Source organism: Hemitrygon akajei, chromosome 16 (genome assembly GCF_048418815.1).
Source record: "Hemitrygon akajei chromosome 16, sHemAka1.3, whole genome shotgun sequence".
Lineage (NCBI taxonomy): Eukaryota > Metazoa > Chordata > Chondrichthyes > Myliobatiformes > Dasyatidae > Hemitrygon > Hemitrygon akajei.
In genome coordinates, this window is record NC_133139.1 from 63096065 (window position 1) to 63117100 (window position 21036).

At 43.0% G+C, this 21036-nt stretch overlaps 1 protein-coding gene and 1 long non-coding RNA gene across 2 annotated transcripts; one reads left to right on the top strand and one right to left on the bottom strand.

Moving 5' to 3' along the window:
* The first annotated feature begins 1673 nt into the window (after nt 1–1673).
* Nucleotides 1674–17417, top strand: LOC140740115 (uncharacterized). The gene is made up of 3 exons (XR_012101799.1): nt 1674–2386; nt 13218–13273; nt 17298–17417. It is a non-coding gene; the product is annotated as an uncharacterized lncRNA (long non-coding RNA).
* Nucleotides 16323–17273, bottom strand: LOC140740113 (high mobility group protein B3-like). Its single transcript, XM_073069018.1, has one exon. The coding sequence runs from the start codon at nt 17223–17225 to the stop codon at nt 16632–16634; it is 594 nt and encodes a 197-aa protein (XP_072925119.1). The 5' UTR covers nt 17226–17273; the 3' UTR covers nt 16323–16631.
* Nucleotides 17418–21036: the final 3619 nt, after the last annotated feature.

Below are 21036 nucleotides of genomic sequence, written 5' to 3' on the forward strand. Positions count from 1 at the left end.
ACCCTATCCCGAGTGGGGTACATCGACGACTGCATTGACGCTGCCTCCTGCACGCATGCTGAGCTCGTCGACTTCATTAACTTTGCCTCCAACTTTCACCCTGCCCTCAAATTTACCTGGTCCATTTCCGACACCTCCCTCACCTTTCTTGATCTTTCTGTCTCCATCTCTGGAGACGGCTTATCTACTGATATCTACTATAAGCCTACAGACTCTCACAGCTACCTGGGCTATTCCTCTGCCCACCCTGTCTCTTGCAAAAATGCCATCCCCGTCTCACAATTCCTCCGTCTCCGCCGGATCTGCTCTCAGGATGAGACTTTTCATTCCAGGACAAAGGAGATGTCTTCCTTTTTTAAACAAAGGGGCTTCCCTTCTTCCACCATCAACTCTGCTCTCAAACGCATCTCTCCCATTTCAGCACATCTGCACTCACCCCATCCACCTGCCACCCCACTCGGGATAGGGTTCCCCTTGTCCTCACTTACCACCCCACCAGCCTCCAGGTCCAACGTATAATTCTCCGTAACTTCTGCCGTCTCCAACGGGATCCCACTACCAAGCACATCTTTTCCTCCCCCCTCTTTCTGCTTTCCGCAGGGATCGCTCCCTACGCGACTCCCTTGTCCACTCGTCATCCCCCCCACCCCCATCCCTTCCCACCGATCTCCCTCCTGGCACTTATCCTTGCAAGCGGAACAAGTGCTACACCTGCCCTTACACTTCCTCCCTCACCACCATTCAGGGCCCCAGACAGTCCTTCCAGGTGAGGCGACACTTCACCTGTGAGTCGGCTGGTGTGGTATACTGCGTCCGGTGCTCCCGGTGTGGCCTTTTATATACCTGACGCAGACTGGGAGACCGTTTCGCTGAACAGCTACGCTCGGTCCGCCAGAAAAAGCAGGATCTCCCAGTGGCCACACATTTTAATCACGTCCCATTCCCATTCTGATATGTCTATCCATGGCCTCCTTAACTGTTAAGTTGAATCCAAACTCAGGTTGGAGGAACAACATCTTATATACCGGCTGGGTAGCCTCCAACCTGATGGCATGAACATTGACTTCTCTAACTTCCGTTAATGCCCCTCCTCCCCTTCTTACCTCATCCCTGACATATTCAGTTGTTTGCCTGTTCATCTCCCTCTGGTGCTCCCCCCTCCCCCCTCCCTCCTTCTTTCTCCCGAGGCTTCCCGTCCCATGATCCTTTCCCTTCTCCAGCTCAGTATCCCTTTCGCCAATCACCTTTCCAGCTCTTAGCTTCATCCCACCCCCTCCGGTCTTCTCCTATCATTTTGCATTTCCCCCTCCCCCCACTACTTTCAAATCTCTTACTATCTTTCCTTTCGGTTAGTCCTGACGAAGGGTCTCAGCCCGCAACGTCGACAATGCTTCTCCTATAGATGCTGCCTGGCCTGCTGTGTTCCACCAGCATTTTGTGTGTGTTGTCTACCAATGTCTCTTCACATGTGTCCAAAACTCACAGTTATGCGAGGAGCAGCATTTTCCCGCCAATACAAGTCACGTTCACGCGCCTCACAGTCTCACTCCCGCCAGTCTCGCATTGGCTTTGGCAAGGTGTGGATGCACGATCTTGCACCTTAAACTTTTGTTGGTTTTACCTACGGTGCAGTGATTTTGTGCTTAAAATATTTAACTGTGCCTCCTAAGCATCCGATGTCATGTCCTGGGCCATCAGCCGAGCAACAGAGAACCGCTTTAACACTGGGAAAGAAGTTGGAAAGTAGAAACAGCGTGGCATCAGGTGAAGGTAACACAGCTCTGGGACGCTACTGCCGGGAACAGAATCTTGCCTTTGAAGTTCTTTTGTTGCTTGACAATGCGCCAGCCCATGCTAAACATTTGGACATCATTCATCCTAACATAACGGTGCATTTCCTGCCGCCTAACACAACATCGCTGATTCAACCATTCGACCAAGGTGTGATCCACATTCAAGGTGTATTTATTTTACAGTGAACTATCTCTCAGATGCTGCAAGCAACAAAGGATTTTAAAAATCCCGGGAGGTTACCAACGGTGAGGGATTGGTGGAAGTCGGAACACTTGGCACAAATGGCGATGGACATGGACCCAAGTTTAGAACGGAGTCAGAATTTTAGTCGTTCCCTGCCGTCAACAGTTCTTCCTTACAGGCAAATTTATGCTGAAAAACAATGCTGCCAAGCAAACAACCCTCACCACTTTCTTCAAACCGGTGTCATCTCCTGCTGCCGGCAGTTCTAAGAGTTCTGTGAGTCTTCCTTCACCCCTTGCTGTGTTTGATATGATCCTGACGAGCCACAACCATGCACCTTATCCATGTAAAGCTGCCCGACACCACAACAACCACTCCTCCCCTGGAGCGAACACACCTGCCACTGTTGGTGAGTACTGTACACCCTAGTATGTTAACTTCCTATGATTTATTACATTGAATATTACCTTAAATTGATGAAATATAATACGAATGTACCTTGTGGTACTGCTTTTGTGTCGTATTGAAAATGTGAATAAATTACAGATAAAACATATTTAGGAAGTTCTCTGGACCGCATCCCTATTTTCTGCACTTATAATTATTCACATTATGCGTCGACTGCGAGGAACGTATCCCCCGGATATAACGAGGATAGGGTGCACATGCGCACAAACATTTCCTTCCAAACTGTGGAGTACTTGACACTAGTTGTAGAAATCCTGTATACAACCTGAGGTTATCTAATCCACTTTTTAAGAAAGGAGGAAAGCAGCAGAAAGGAAATTATAGACCAGTTAGCCTGACCTCAGTGGTTGGGAAGATGTTAGAGTCAATCGTTAAGCATGAGGTGATGACAACTTGGTGACAACAGGACAAGATAGTACAAAGTCAGCATCGTTTCCTTCAGGGAAAATCCTGCCTGACAAACTTGTTGGAATTCTTTGAGGAGATTAAAAGAACAATACAGCACAGTACAGGCCATTCGGCCCACAATGTTATGCCAACCCTTAAACCCTGCCCCCCCCAATATAACCCTCCATCTTAAATTCCTCCGTATACCTGTCTAGTAGTCTCTTAAATTTCACTAGTGTATCTGTCTCCACCACTGACTCAGGCAGTGCATTCCACGCACCAACCACTCTCTGAGTAAAAAACCCTTACTCTAATATCCCCCTTGAACTTTCCTCCCCTTATCTTAAAGCCACGTCCTCTTGTACTGAGCAGTACTGCCCTGGGGAAGAAGTGCCGGCTGTTCACTATCTATTCCTCTTAATATCTTGTATACCTCTATCATGTCTCCTCTCAATCTCCTCTCCAGAGAGTAAAGCCCTAGCTCCCTTAATCTCTGATCATAATGCATACTCTCAAAACCAGGCGGCATCCTGGTCAATCTCCTCTGTACCCTTTCCAATGCTTCCACATCCTTCCTATAGTGAGGCGACCAGAACTGGACACAGTACTTTAAGTGTGGCCTGACTAGAGTTTTATAGAGCTGAATCATTACATCGCGACTCTTAAACTCTATCCCTCGACTTATGAAAGCTAACACACCATAAGCTTTCTTAACTACCCTATCTACCTGTGAGACAACTTTCTGGGATCTGTGGACATGTACCCCCAGATCCCTCTGCTCCTCCACATTCCCAAGTATCCTGCCATTTACTTTGTACTCTGTCTTGGAGTTTGTCCTTCCAAAGTGTACCACCTCACACTTCTCCGGGTTGAACTCCATCTGCCACTTCTCAGCCCACTTCTGCATCCTATCAATGTCTCTCTGCAATCTTCGACAATCCTCAACACTATCCACAACACCACCAGCCTGCAAACTTGCCAACCCACCCTTCTACCCCCACATCCAGGTCGTTAATAAAAATCACAAGAAGTAGAGGTCCCAGAACTGATCCTTGTGGGACACCACTAGTCACAACCCTCCAATCTGAATACACTCCCTGCACAATGACCCGCTGCCTTCTGCAGGCAAGCCAATTCTGAATCCACGTGGCCAAACTTCCCTGGATCCCATGCCTTCTGACTTTCTGAATAAGCCTACCATGTGGAACCTTGTCAAATGCCTTACTAAAATCCATGTAGATCACATCCACTGCACTACCCTCATCTATATGCCTGGTCACCTCCTCAAAGAACTCTATCAGGCTTGTTAGACATGATCTGCCCTTCACAAAGCCATGCTGACTGTCCCTGATCAGACCATGATTCTCTAAATGCCCATAGATTCTACCTCTAAGAATCTTTTCCAACAGCTTTCCCAGCACAGACGTAAGGCTTACTGGTCTATAATTACCCGGACTATCCCTACTACCTTTTTTGAACAAAGGGACAACATTCACCTCCTTCCAATCCTCCGGTACCATTCCCGTGGATAACGAGGACATAAAGATCCTAGCCAGAGGCTCAGCCTCGTGAAGCAGCCTGGGGAATATTCCATCAGGCCCTGGGGGCTTATATGTCTTAATGTATTTTAACAACTCCAACACCTCTCCTCCCTTAATATCATCATGCTCCAGAACATCAACCTCACTCATATTGTCCTCACCATCATCAAGCTCCCTCTCATTGGTGAATACTGAAGAGAAGTATTCATTGAGGACCTCGCTCACTTCCACAGCCTCCACCTTTATCTCTAATTGGTCCTATCTTCACTCCTATCAACCTTTTGTTCTTCACATAATTGAAGAATGCCTTGGGATTTTTCTTTATCCTACTCGCCAAGGCCTTCTCATGCCCCCTTCTTGCTCTCCTCAGCCCCTTCTTAAGCTGCTTTCTTGCTATCCTATATTCCTCAATAGACTCATCTGATCCTTGCTTCCTAAACCTCGTGTATGCTGCCTTCTTCCACCTGACTAGATTCTCCACCTCACTTGTCACCCGTGGTTCCTTCACCCTACCATTCTTTATCTTCCTCACCAGGACAAATTTATCCCTAACATCCTGCAAGATATCCCTAAACATCGACCACATGTCCATAGTACATTTCCCTGCAAAAACATCATCCCAATTCTCACCTGCAAGTTCTAGCCTTATAGCCTCATAATTTGCCCTTCCCCAATTAAAAATTTTCCTGTCCTCTCTGATTCTATCCTTTTCCATGATAATGTTAAAGGCCAGGGAGTGGTGGTCACTGTCCCCCAGATGCTCACCCACTGAGAGATCTGTGACCTGACCTGGTTCATTACCTAATACTAGATCTAGTATGGCATTCTCTCTAGTAGGCCTGTCAACATACTGTGACAGGAATTCATCCTGGACGCACTTGACAAACTTTGCCCCATCTAAACCATTGGAACTAATCAGATGCCAATCAATATTAGGGAAATTAAAGTCACTCATGATAACAACCCTGTTATATTTGCACCTTTCCAAAATCTGCCTCCCAATCTGCTCCTCGATATCCCTGCTGCTACCAGGGGGCCTATAGAATACTCCCAATAGAGTAGCTGCTCCCTTCCTGTTCTTCTGCCCATACTGACTCAAAAGAGAATCCTGCTATATTACCCATCCTTTCTGTAGCTGTAATAGTATCCCGGACCAGTAATGTCACCCCTCCTCCCCTTTTCCCCGCTCTCTATCCTTTTTAAAGCACTGAAATCCAGGATTTCCTGGATTTCAGATTACAAGTAGGATAAAGGGGATGTAGTAGATGTATATTTGGACTTTCAGAAGGCCTTTGACCAAGTTAAGAGCCCATAGTATTACAGGAAAGTTACTGACATGGTTAGAGCTTTGACTGATTGGTAGGAGACAGCAAGTGGGAATAAAATAATCCTTTTCTGTTTGGCTGCCAGTAACTAGTGGTGTTCTGCAGGAGTCGGTGTTGGGACCATAAATGATTTAGATGATGGAATAGATGGTTTTGTTGCCAAGTTTGCAGATGATATGAAGATTGATGGAGGGGCAGGTAGTTTTGAGAAAACAGGTAGGATGCAGAAGGACTTGGACAAATTAGGAAAATAGGCAAAAAGGGGCAAATGAAATCCAATGTTGGAAAATGCATGATCATGCACTTTGGTAGTAGAAATAAGTGTACGGACTATTTTCTTAAACGGGGAGAAAATCTAGGAATCTGAGATGCAGAAGGACTTGGGAGTCCTTGTACAGGATACCCTGAAGGTTAACTTGCAGGTTGAGTCGGTGGTGAGGAAGACAAGTGCCATGTTAGCATTCATTTCAAGAGGTCTAGAATACAAGAGCAAGGATGTGATGCTGAGGCTTTATAAGCACTGATGAGGCCTCACCTTGAGTATTGTGAACAGTTTTGGGAAAAGATGTGCTGGCATTAGAGAAGGTCCAGAGGAAGTTTACAAGGATGATTCCAGGAATGAAAGGGATATACGAGGAAAATTTGAATGCTCTGGGTCTGTACTCGCTGGAATTCAGAAGTGGGGGGGGGGGGGGGGGGAGAAATCTGATTGAAACCTTTCAAATGTTGAAAGGTCTAGACAGAGTAGATGTGGAAAGGATGTTTCCCATGGTGGGAGAGTCTAGGACAAGAGGGCGCCCTTTCAAATCAGAGACGTAGAGAAATTTTTTTAGCCTGAGGGAGGTGAATTTGTGGAATTTGTTGCCATGTGCAGCTGTGGAGGCCAGATCATTGGGTGTATTTAAGTCAGAGATTGATAAGTTCTTGATTGGACATGGCATCAAAGGTTACAGGGAGAAGGCCGGGAACTGGGGTTGAGGAGGAGAAGAAAAAAAGGATCAGCCATGATTGGAAAAGGCACAATATCACAAGACCCAATTTTACAAGTATTAAGATGTTAAATCTATGAAAAACTTCCCAGGATGTGGTGTACCAAGAATGAGCTACAGAAGCAACTTCGCCAGAGAGTTGCGTCTTGGAGAGTTTCCAATGGAAGTCCAATTGCAGTTAACTGGAAATATCTATGTGGTGGTGTTATACTCAGTAGATGATGGGTTGTGACCACAGTGCATTGCATTTTCATGTTGTAAGTATAATTTGATTTTTGGGACTTCTGTAAGCGCCAGGAGATGTCATTATTGCCATCTCGTTAATTCTATCTGCATGGTATCATCATTCATTAACAGATGACCACTCTAATGTGAAAGTCCTGTTGATTGCTACCAAGTATGCAATCTGGAAGAGCCGACTGGTGTCATCCAGCTCCTGTTCTATCAGTGCTTATACAGCCTGAACAGAAACCTAACATATTTTTCTGCAAAGAATATGTGAAACCTACTACTGAAAGTCAGCATGTATCTGTTTCCTCATCTGGTGTTATTCAGGTCCTGTGTGGATTCGTAACAGACTAATAAGCAGAGACTGACTAACGTGATTAGTCAGCACTTCCATTACAAAAAAAAAGTTAACAACGCAGCATGGTATTGATCCTTCTATGAGCCCATGCCCTCCACATACACCCATGATACCAACTACAGATGCTGCCTGGCCTGCTGTGTTCCACCAGCATTTTGTGTTGTTACGTATCCCGCAACTGGATCACTTACCAGCAAAGATAGAGAGGTCCGCTGAAGTCTGATGGTACCATTTTTAAACCGTTTTTATTTATAAAGGGGCACAAAAAGAAGGTTAATACAAACATGCAGATACCATAAGTCGTCAATACTCAATCTAAAGTGCAGGTATAGTAATGATCAATCAGAAATAAGCTCTATCGTTGTCTAGGGGATAATATCTTGTCCATTTGGAAAAAAGATAACAGTCATTCAAAAAGTCGACAGGCTTCAGCCTTCTGGGAACTGCTGAGTTTCCCGTGTTGGAGAGAGAGAGAGAGAGATTGGTGAGAAAAGGAACACTTGCCCAGGTCCTTACGAAGCAAAGCGGTGGAATCAGGAGAGCAGGCTTTCCTGTTGTTAGTTAAAAGCGATTGTCCATGATTCCAGCCACAGATTCCCGAGTCGCACATGGCTTCCTTCAAAATGGCTTCCCGCTACGACGGGATCACTATCGTGTCTCCTTGGTGCGTCTGAAGGGGTCGCCCCCCCCCAGACCCTCCTTTATACTTCCTCACAGGATCGCCGTTGTCAATCTCTCTCTCAACCAGCCCACTTTGCCCGAGGGCTTTACACGTGGTCTTCATGAGACAATAGTCAGAGTCGCTTTATTCTGCTTCCCGGGGGAACGTGGTCTTCAGCACGTCTCCCTCTCTCTCCCATTTCCTGTGTCTATTCAGCACGTCTCTCTCCCTCTTGGGTAATTGACCCCCCCCCCCCCTTCACTAGGGCTCTTGCGATTCTCGCAAAGGAGGGGGCTGGTATCATAACAGTGTGTGTTGCTCAAATTTCCAGCATCTGCAGATTTCCTCGTGTCACCTACTAACCTGTATGTCTTTGGAATGCGGGCGGGAACTGGGTCAGGGGTCACAGGGAGAACATACAAGTACAAGTGCCTTACAGACAGTGGCAGAAATTGAATCTGGGTTGTTGGTGCTGTAATGGCATTACTCTGCCACCGTGCTATCCCAAAGCTTGAAACCTGCAGCTGGTTGGCACCTTTAGCATCCTAGAACATAGTTGGATTGCACAGAATCCCCAAGAAGTGGCAGAGATCAAGGGGGAGATCAAATATTTCATTCATTTAAAAAATAATAATGTGGGTCCAAAATATTGATTTTAAAGAACATGTGTGTTGGAAGAACACCCTAAGATGGGCAGCATCGATGGAGGTGAATCTGCCCCCTTCTTTCCAGTCTTGTTGAAGAATCTTAGCCTGAAACATCAACTGTTTATTCCCTATCCTTGCTGATCAAGTACTATCGACCTCTGCTTTATATATACTCAATGACTTGGCCTCCACAGCCTTCTGTGGCAATGAATTTCACAGATTCACCAATCGCTGTGGGTGTACTTAAAACAGAGATTGATAGGTTCTTAACTGGTAAGGGGGTTAAGGGTTACAGAGAGAAGGCAGGAGAATGGGTTTAAAAATAAAACAGCCATGATTGAATGATGGAGCAGACTTAATGGCCAATTCTGCTCCTATATCTTATGGTCTTCCAGACGAAAGGTATCAGGGTCAAGTTCAGTATCACTGACACATGTCATGAAATTTGTTTTGCAGCAGCAGTACAGTGCAATAGATAAAATATACTATAAATTGCAATAAGATACATATTTTTAAAATTAAGTGGTGTAAAAAGAGAACAAAAATAGTGAGGTGGTTTCATGTTCAAGTTCAGCTTTTTGTCAGTCAACCTTGCACATCTATGCTGCAAAATGAAACAATGTTCCTCCAGCCCAAAGTGCACAACACAGTATGTTACGCCTGCGCCCCAACTCTGAGGGGCCGAAGGGTATAAAGTAGCCCCCTCCTTTTTGAGAATCGCAAGATCGCTATTAATTCAGGTCAGGAGACCCAGGAAATGAGAGAGAGAGACGCAGAATCCATAGGGGGTTTGGAATGTCCTGGCCCCTCAACGATACAAAGCCACGGGAAACGGCCATTGTCTCTTGGAGACGGAATTGTGTATTGAGCACTGTGCTATTCATCGACGTCCTCAAGGAATGAGAAACGTGGGCTGGTTGGGGGGATGGCATCCTCCCAACCTGATTGTCATCTGAGACCCCGTGAGTAAGGATAAAAGAGGGTCTGGGGAACAACTCCTTTGAGACGCACCAGAGAAACGCTAGAAGTCCCGTGACAGCGTAATAGCGAAAGCCGGTGAAAAGCCCACATGCGTCCTTTTCCATTTGCCTCGGAATTGGTGGGACTGACCACGGAAGACGGCTTAGCTAAAAGGAAACGGACACTGACGACATTTCGAAGGATCGACATCATAAAAAGGAAAACGGGCAAGTTCTAAAACAAAAATCCGTCTCTCTCTTGACTCCAACTAAAGGCTGCAGCCTAAATGAACTAAAGTGACTTTTATATTTCCATCGGACAATACATTATCCCCTAGACAACGATAGAGCTATTTCTTATTGATTATTATTATACCTGCGCTTTTAGATTTAGTATTGACGACGTATATTATCTGTATGTTTGCATCGATGTTATTTTTGTGTATTTTTATCAATAAATACCATTAAAAATAGTACCATCAGACTTCAACGGACCTCTCTATCTTTGCTGGTAAGTGACCCAGTTACTGGGTACGTAACAGTATATATAACTCACACAAGTAATAAGCTGCATTTACAACACAAGTTACAAAGTCAATAGTATAACACTGCTGGTGCTTCATACGTGATGAGAACTGAGCTATTTGGCTAAATGTCCATTCAGAAAATTGTCAGAGGGGAAAGAGCTGTTCCTAAAATATTGTATGTGTCTCTTCATGCCCCAATGCCTTCTCTTTGGTAGCATAAGAAGAGAGTAGTGTTGGATGCAGCCATTTTGAGGCATTGGCTTCATTGCGAAGTTTGCAGGTACCGTACGTATAGGTAGGAAAGTAAGTCATACAAGTGGCATAAGGAAGCTACTGATTCTTTGTAATCATATCAATGTGTTGGACCCAAGATAGATCTTCGAAGATGACAAGTGGTAAATGTTTCCGGTTGGGCAGAAATATCCATGCTGTACTGCTGTGTGACTCATTGATTCTGTCTTCACTGGTTATGATGAATGAGGAGCTGGTCTGAGAGTCACTGTGTTAATAAACACCACTGCCTTCAGTGCATTCACTCATTATACTCTTGAAGACTACAGCTGCTAACTCGTTACACAGGATATTGCTACACTGCAACAAATGCACGTAATTTATATAAAATTACACGGCAGTGCCTCTATTTTCTTAGAAGTTTGCAAAGATCTAAAACTTACACAAACTTCTATAGATGCATGGTGGAGAAGTCTTCTGACTTTTTGCATCATGGCCTGGTATGAAAACACCTATGCCCTTGAATGGGAAAAACCTACAAAAAGTAATGGATACAACCCAGTCCAAAAGCTCTCCACACCATTGAACACATCTACAAGGAGCACTGTCACAGGGAAGCAGCATCCATCATCAGGGACCCCCACCATCCAAGCCATAGTCTCTTCTCCCTGCTGCCACCAGGCAGGAGGTACAGGAGCTTTGGATCCCACACCACCAGGTTTTAGGAACAGTTATTTCCCTTCAACCATCAGGCTCCTGAACCAGAAGGGATGACTTCACCCAACCCAAAACTGAACTGATTCCTCAACCCATGGACTCACTTTCAAGGACTCTACAATTCACGTTCTCAATACTTATTGCTTATTTATTTATTATTATTTTCCTCTCTTTGTATTTGTACAGTTTGTCTTTTGCACATTGTTTGTTTTCCTATCTTGGTGTGTGTTTTTTCATTGATTCTATTCTAATTACTGTGAATGGCCACAGGGAAATGAATCTTAGAGTCGTATATCCTGAAGTGTACTTCTTTACTTTGAACTTTTGAACCTTTGAAATATTGTACCCTTTCACCTTGTACTCCACTACAATATAAAACATGGAGCTGTTTATCACTCATTAGTTCAGCACCAGTGTCTCATGCTCCACTATGGAAACAGAGCTTGACTCATTAATCCTTTTCTTTGTATGTCTGGTAAACGTTTCCATCTATGATCCATGTGTTAATCCTCTTGCTTGTCCTTCACCAGCACCTCTGCACACCCATCTTTCCCCTCCCAATGAATGAATGGGTTTCCCCATTTTTTTAAGCACCTGTCCTATTCTCATCTGTCTTACAAACTTGGACAGATGTGGAAAGCATCCCAAGTATTAGGTTCAGGAACAGTTATTACTCTACAACCATCAAATTCCTTAACCAGCATGGATAACTTCACTCACCTAAATTCTAAACTGATTCTACGACATACAGACTCACTTTCAAGGACTCTTTACATTTCAAGTTCTCAGTATTATGTTTACTTGCACAGTTTGTGTTTTTGTCCATTGGTTGTTGTCAGTCTTTGTTTATGTATAGTTTCATAACATTCTAGTATATTTCTTTTTTGCCCCTGGAAATGCCTGCAAGGAAATGAATCTCAAGCTTATATACAGTTTGGCAACATGCACGTGCTTTGACGATAAATTTACTTTAAACTTTGAAGTGTAAGTGGATGGCGAAATCTTGGTTTAGAAATTACAAAAGTCAAATTTCCTATTTCATTACTTGTAGTTTGTTCCTCTTGTCATTGCAAGCCAATTATATTATTTTTATACACAAAATGCTGGAGGACTTCAGCAGGTCAGGCATAGGAGAGGAATAGACAATCCATGTTTTGGACAGAGATCTTTCATCAGGACTGACCCTTTCATCAGGATAAAGGGTTCTGATGACAGGCCCCCGGTGAAGAGTCCTAATAAATGGCTTAGGCCCGAAACACCAACTATCTTTTCCTCATTACGGCGAGCTGAATCAACCAATGCCTATTGGTTGGCTGACAAACAATCCCAAGCCGACTTTCACTGGTCATCGTTCCTAACTGCCTCTTGAATGTGCTTGCCTCAAAAGGGCAGTGTCCACCACTAAAGACCCCCACTACCCAGGACATGCCCTCTTCTCATTGCTACCATCAGGAAGCAGGTACAGAAGCCTGAAGGCATTCACTCAACAATTCAGGAAAAGCCTCTTCCCCTCTGTCATCTGATTTCTGAATGGACATTGAACCCATGAACATAACCTCACCACCTTTTCATTTCTATTTATTTGCACTACTTATTTAATTTAACTGTGCTGGTTAAAGTTTTCAATTATCTTTCTATTATCATGTATTTATTGTATTGTACTGCTGCTGAAAAGTTAACAAATTTCACAACATATGCCAGTGATAGTAAACCTGATTCTGATAAACCATTTAAATAGTCGTGCTCTGGATGCACTGCTGAGATTTTTAGAGCTTTGCAGTTTTACCGAATAAAGATTTATTTTCGTGTTCCAGATTTGTTCTGCTTCCTGGCTTTGGGTCTCATCAGTTGTTGTAGGTGAACTAACACAACACCTCTCCATAGATGCTGCCCGACCTGCTGAGTACCTCCGTCATTTGTGTGTGTCACTCTGTATTTCCAGCATCTGCAGAATCTCTTGTGCTCATGTTATTTTTGTTTTGCTCTGTCCCACAGCTCTGAGACTCCCTTTGAAAGTTTAGTTATTGTTGCTGGGACACAAGAAGGCAGGCAGGTTATTTATGGAGTTCACAAGGTCATTTTGCACGAATACCTTATGTTTGATCTGTTTGGGTTGAAAATCCCAGGTAACAACATTAGCGCTCGTCGTGGTTAAGGAACCATTTGTGTTCAATAACCTCATGTCACCAATTTGCTTCCCAGATGACCGGCACTTTGATATGGACCTGTGGAAAACTGTTGGCAAACGATAAGAGCAGGTAATTAGAGCTTTCTCTCGTTGGTATGTTTATTTGTTTCTCCCCTGGCATATCAGGTCTTCGCTCCTCCTCTCATCAGCCCGTACTGGACTTAGACAAACTGTCTAGTGTGCCCACCAAACACACTTACCCCCTATATAAAAAAAACAGCATTCCACCTCCCAGTCTTGTGCCAATACCCCATGTGAAGAACTTTAGAACACAAGGACTACCCTGGGGAGCTGACACTGTACTGAGCATTTTTGTTTATTTTTATTTTCCAAATAAATTCCTTAACCATCAGACAGGAACAGGATTGAGCCATTCAGCCCATCGAGTCTGCTCTGCCATTCTATCATGGCTGATACATTATCACTCTCAACACCATCCTCTTGCTTTCTCCCCATAATGTCTGATGCCCTTGCTAATCAAGAACCTATCTGATGTAAAAGACCAATGACTTGGCCTTCACAGCTGTTTATGGTCATAATCCACAGATTCACCACCCTCAGGCTAAAGGAATTCCTCCTCATCATTGTTTTAAAGAGATGTCCTTCTATTCAGAGGCTATGACCTATGGTCCTAGACTCAACCACTGTAGGAAGCATCCTCCCCACATCCACTCTATATAGGCCTTTCAATATTCAGTAGGTTTCAATGACATCTCCCCCCCCCCCCACCACATTCATTCTAAACTCCAGCAAATACAGGGCCAGAGCCATCAAATGCTTCTCATACATTAACTTTTTCGTTACCAAGATCATTCTCATGAATCTCCCCTGTACCTTTCAAATACTAGCACATGCTTTCTTAGATAAGAGCTCAATACACCAAAGGCAGTCTGACCAATGCCTTATAAAGCCTCAATATTGTATCCTTACTTTTATATTCCAGTGTTCTTGAAATAAATGCTAACAGTGTATTTGCCTTCCTGCAAATTAACTCCCAAGTCCCTTTGCACCTCTGATTGCTGAATTTTCTCCCTGTTTAGAAAATAGCCCATCTTTATTCATTCTACCAAAGTACATGCCCATACACTTATCTACACTATATTCCATCTACTTTAGTATTAATTAAAGCTTCACAGAACCCCTTATAATGTTTGGTACTCCACCTGAGGGAGTTATGCATCCTACACTGAGAATGGCTGCATTCCATTGTTCAAAGGAAACTTACTTAGAAAAGAAAGTTATGAAAAGATGAGAGAAAACCCCAAATGCTGGATGGGGTGTAAATCCCATGCTGGTAGAATTTGTTTCCATGGCTGTGTGTGCAAGTAGATCATTGATCAATGCTGATCTGACTTTTCACTTGAGCTCATTTGAGAACTCAAATGAGCCAACAGAGAGGAGGTGGAAGAGCTTAAGGCTCACAATAATCTCATCCTCAATGTCAACAAGACGAACGAGATGGTTATCAAATTCAGAGAATTCACAACACTCACACCCCTCTTTACATTGGTGGCACAGCAGTGAAAACTGCAAGCACTTTCAAACTCCTGGGAGAGCACATCTTGCACAATCTCTCATGGTCCCAGAACACATCCTGCACAGTCAAGAAAGCCTTTGTTTTCTGAGGAGGCTGAAGAGAGCTGGGCGATGCACATCCATACTCACGTCATTCGGCAGATGTGCGGTAGATGCATCCAAGCATGCTGCATCGCGGTATGGTACAGAAAGTGCACTGCACCAGACAGGAGTGATCCAAAATGGGTAATTAAAACTGTCCAAAGTATCGCTGGCAACAGCCTACCTGCCATCAAAGATGTATATAGAGAAAGGTGCTGAGAAAGGCTTGCCAAATCATGAAGGATCCCAACAACCTGTCTGTTCCACTCCCATCAGGGAAGAGGCTATGCAGTTTCATACCAGAACCAACAGACTCAAAAACAGTTACTTCCCACAAGCTTTCAGGCTCATCAACACCTCCACCATTAACCCACCCCACCACCACTACTTTATCATTTCCTGCCAGAGTCACTTATGTACAGTACATACAATCAGTCTATGTATATAAGCTAATCTATGTATTGTGTTCTTTGTTCATGATCTTCTTTATGCTGCCTCTGATCCAGAGAAACAATTATTTAATTTTCCTTTACACTCATATACTAATGAATGACAATAAACAATCTTGAATCCTATTAGTTTCCAAATGTCCAGTGCCGTGAAATAATGTTTTTTTTCAAATTTACTTCAAAACACATTTTAGCATACTAAACATACAAAAGGTTACAAGATCATTTGAAGTACAGAATGTTCAGGGTTGTCACTAGGATTTCAATGAAGCAACACTGGGAGCCACCACTAAGCCCGAGAAGTATTTAGGCAGGGCCATGTAGCACCACAAGCAACATTTAATGTTGATTTTTTTAATATATAAAAAGGAAAGTTTTAAAGCATCATGCTCAATTGTTCCCAAATTGCACCAACTGTAAAGTTGCAAACATTTTAAGAGGATGCATATTACCTAGACACAGTAGGTCTATTAGTCTCAAAACAAATCTTTTTATTTTAATGGTGCAATTCTATTCTTAATACACAAATGAAAATCAATTCGCAGAAATAGGAAGATTCATTTGCCCTTTCACAGCCATTTGGATTTGGCTTTTGCTTTCTATAAACCCCTTGGAAGTGCAGCAGAGAGCATCTATGTGTAGGCACAGGAGGCCAATGTTAAATTATTACTATCCAACAGGCCTTGTTAATTGTAGTTACTACCAGAGTGTGGCTGCCATCTTGCTATTTTGCTTCAATAAACATAGCTTAAATCCTGAATGAAGTCAAAAGCGCATTGTATGATAGTTCTTAGTATAGTAGACACAGTGATGTTGGTACAAGCATGGCAGGCTGTGGTAAACTATGTGTATACTTGTCTGGACACGCCCCTCTGCTGACTGCTCCTGTGGCTCCTCCCACAGACCCCTGTATAAAAGCCTATTGTTCGCCTCCCATCTCCGAGAGTTATTGATGGTGCATCACAGGCTTCAAATACCTACTGACAACTCTGATTTTTTTTAAAACTTTGATTGCTTCATTTCTCCTCATACTTACAGCAATCTCAAATTGAATTGGCTACAATGGCACTTTAAACTATACTGCACTTAAACACAAAACACCACATAAATACATTTTAATCCAGTTAAATCTCCCTTCTGTACAAGAAATTGCGAGTTTACAGAAAGAAGAGTTAATAGCTCAATGTTCACCGCTGTAGTGTGAATATTACAAAAAGGCCTGTACAGTTTAAAACTCAAGCTACTTTATGCCTTAGACCATATACACACCAACTTACAAAATTAAAAGGTTGCAATACTTGTAACAGGGTTTAAATGCTTTCAGTTACATAGCAAGTAATTATGCAGAGGCAAATATACATTTTAATCATCTTCGTCCTCCTCCTCCTCCTCTTCCTCCTCCTCATCATCATCATCACAATATGCCTCCTTCTTGGCAGGGGGTTTCTTTGCACCATCCACTTTGCCTTTGGCACGATAATCAGCAACGTCCTTATCATATTTCTCTTTCAGCTTATAAGCCTTGCTATTGAATGGCTTCTTCTCCACCTCACTGCATGCATTCCACGGTTCACCAAGCTTCTTTGCGACATCACCAATAGACAAACCGGGACTCACAGCCTTGATTTTTGGTCGATGTTCCGAGCAAAACAAAAAGAATCCAGATGGAGGCCTTTTTGGTGCATTGGGGTCTTTCTTCTTCTTACTACCTTTGGTTGGCACATAATTTTTCATTTCCCGGTCATAGCGAGCCTTATCTACTTTAGCCAGTTCTTCAGATTTGGCCTTCTCTTTGCTGGACATGGTCTTCCATCTTTCAGAGCATCTTTTAGAAAATTCTGAGAAGTTAACTGGTATATCAGGACTCTTCTTGTTGTGTTCTTCACGGCAGGTCTGAACAAAATAAGCATAGGAGGACATCTTGCCTCTTGGCTTCTTAGGGTCACGTTTTGCCATTTTGCTATTTTCCGGTGGACACTCGGTCGGATCGAAATAATGTTTCTGATACTGTCTCCTTTGTGTGCGCAGCTCAAGGTTTCCTACCTCCTTTGTATCATGTGGTAAAACAAAATGTTGGCCATGAGAAGCTGGAAATCTGTGAGAAATTCTACCCAGAAAACCTGAGGAAAAATGTGATTTGTATAATAAACTGGGACAAGAGGTAATCTTTCTGCATGGTAATTTACTTCAAAGTAGACCATTCTATTAAATGAGTTAGAAATAATTGTTGGAAATTCTCATGTGTCAGGCGATGACAGATTCATAGTGTTATACAGTATGGAAGCAGGCCCTCAGCCCTACTAGTCCATGCCAATCTGAGCTAATCCTGTGTTTGGTCCATATCCCTCTAAGCCTTTTCTATCCCTGTACATGTTCAAATGTCCAATAAACATTGTAGTTCTACCTAGCTTTATCTCTTTCTTTGCCAGCTCATTCCCTGCTGTGGAAAAAATCTTACCTCTCAGGTCCCCTTTAAATTTATCCCCTCTCTCATTATGTCTGTTATGTTTTGTAACTCCAAAAACATAAAACTAATTGCAAGAAAAAGACAGGAGCCCAAGAGAACATGTCTTAATCTTGTTTTTTTTTCTTTAAGCAAGGTGTGCACAAATGATGTGCTGAAGTGATGACATATGCTATTTACATACTTTTACGTATAACCTGCAATAAATTATTTAAATGAACAAGAATGCTTAATCAAACAATATATTTTGAAAATTAAATGCACAACACTCCTTATTGCTTAGCTATAAATTCAATATGGAATGCATCTCAACTTTTATACATAGTATATTATATAATACAACTACTATATATACATATACAAAGCATAGTAAATTTTAAATTGTCCTGTACAAGCCTATAGATTTAACCGCTGTGGAGAATTTCTTACTCTTGTAGCAAAACAGACTTTGTGATACAGGACTTTGTGATATGGTGCAACTCAAACTACCTGCGTCTCAATATCACCAAGACCAAGGAGATGGTGGTGGACTTTAGGAGATCTAGGCCTCATATGGAGCCAGTGATCATTAATGGAGAATGTGTGGAGCAGGTTAAGACCTACAAGTATCTGGGAGTACAGTTAGACGAGAAGCTAGACTGGACTGCCAACACAGATGCCTTGTGCAGGAAGGCACAGAGTCGACTGTACTTCCTTAGAAGGTTGGCGTCATTCAATGTCTGTAGTGAGATGCTGAAGATGTTCTATAGGTCAGTTGTGGAGAGCGCCCTCTTCTTTGTGGTGGCGTGTTGGGGAGGAAGCATTAAGAAGAGGGACGCCTCACGTCTTAATAAGCTGGTAAGGAAGGCGGGCTCTGTCGTGGGCAAAGTACTGGAGAGTTTAACATCGGTAGCTGAGCGAAGGGCGCTGAGTAGGCTACGGTCAATTATGGAAAACTCTGAACATCCTCTACATAGCACCATCCAGAGACAGAGAACCAGTTTCAGCGACAGGTTACTATCGATGCAATGCTCCTCAGACAGGATAAAGAGGTCAATACTCCCCAATGCCATTAAGCTTTACAATTCTACCGCCAGGACTTAAGAACTTTTTAAAAGCTATTATTAATGCTTTTTGAGATAGTGATTTAGATGCATATCATATTTTTTACTGAGGTAAGTATTGTATGTAACTAGTTTTGCTACAACAAGTGTATGGGACATTGGAAAAAAAAGTTGAATTTCCCCATGGGGATGAATAAAGTATCTATCTATCTATCTATCTATCTATCTATCTATCTATCTATCTATCTATCTATCTATCTAAACATCTTTCCTGACTGGAGGTGGGGTCGCTCTGCTTGGCAGGTGGGACTTGTGGCTTTGACCAATCTCATGATCTGGGGCTGCCTGCACTGTGGTCATCGGAGTTGACTCTGTGACTGCAGCAAGTGGTCCTAAAAGCTCTGGACACCTTTCTTCTCTTTTCGGCAAGATGCTGCAGAGCATTTCTGTGATTAGTTGTCCTATTGAATTCGACTTTGTAATTATGTCCTCTAAGAAGCAGAGCTGCTGCTGTTAGTGGAACACCTTACTGTGGATTGAAAGTGGTTGACTATCAATCATTCCCCCAGACAAGTATTGATTGAAAAGTTTTAATCCCAAACCAGACTCAAAGCCTCTTTTTTATACAGAGGGTTGTGAGTGCCTGGAATGACTTGCCAGGGATGTTGGTGGAGGCTAAAACATTAGGGGTATTTAAGAGCCTCTTGGACAGGCACATGGATGAAAGAAAAATGGAGGGTTATGGGGTAGTGTGGGTTTAGTACTTTTTTAAAGGATTATATGGGTTGGCACAACATGGAGGGCTGAAGGGCCTGTACTGTGCTGTAGTGTTCTATGGTTGTATGGCTCTATGGTTGTCAACCTGTGCATAAATATTCTCTGCAGTGCTAAGGAAACTTGATGCAGACTACGGACTGATCACTTCTGTCACTCATAACGTAATATGACTGCACCTGTGCCATGAGATGAGGCATCACAGGCAAGCTTCACTGGGCAATGTGGATCATTATGTTTGATGGCACCATTTCTTTTACCTTTCTTAAAGCCACCTCACACTTCCTTGTCCTTTGCCGTATCTTCTGGATCTGCAGTCATCAGTTCACAGGGTGGAACACATTAATTAGGTTTGGCAGAAACCTGTTAAATTAATTGACAAATCCTAAAAAGGACTGTAACTGTGACATGTCCTTTGGCCTTGGGGCATTCACTACTGCTTGAATTTTTTCAGCACACTTGTGTAAATACTTGTGTATCGATGGTGTGAATGCAGTAAGTGATGCTTGGTTTAGAGAATTCACACTTGTTGCATCACGCTCTGAGCTCAGAATGTTGAATCTTTTTAACAGTGCATTAGGATTTTGGAGATATTCTTTGTCATCCTTACTGGTAACAATAATGTCATGAAGGTAACACTGTGTGCCTGGACAACCTTGCAGCGCCTGGTCCATAGCTTTCTGCCAGAGTGCAGGTGCAGATGCCACTCCAAAAATAAGTCTATTGTAGCAATAAAGCCTTTGAGGTGAGAGGCCTCAGCTAAGTCCACTTTGTTGAAGTGTTTTCCCCTCAGAAAAGCTTGTGGAGATAATCCTCTATCCTGAGCTGCGGGTATAGATCTACTTTCAGCATTGGTTGATGGTGAACTTAAAATCACCACAGATCCTGACAGACCCATTATTCTTGGCTACTAGAACCACTGGCATTTCCTATGGGTTCCTCACAACATGTAAGCTAGTTCACTGGCTACTTTATCACAGATAGTATTAGGAACTGCATGGGCTTTGTAAAACTTGGGTGTGGCATTTTTATTTAACACTATTTTACCCTTGATATATTTGAGTTTTCCAATGCCATTCTTGAACACTGCTGTGGCATTATCCAGTACCTTTCTTCATTTGCTTTCAGCTGACTGGATTGCAGAAGATGTGGGATGCAAATGGTGGATGGATCAACAATCAAGTTGTAGTTGTCTCAGCCACTCGCGACCCCACAATACTGGTCTTGCTTTTTTACCACACACAAACCCAACATGGGTTGTTGGTTGTGGTATTTCCCTGTTACAAATGTCATTCCCACAGGAGTTTTCTTTCTTCCAGTATAATTTCTTAGTTGTATATCTGCAGGCTTCACTTCAGTATCTTTGAAATGCCATTCAAACTCATTTTGTGGAATGACTGAAATAGCTGAGCCAATGTACAATTCCATTTTAATTATTTTGCCATAAACCATATTGCTTGTCTCCTGACAGTTTTCACATTGTAAA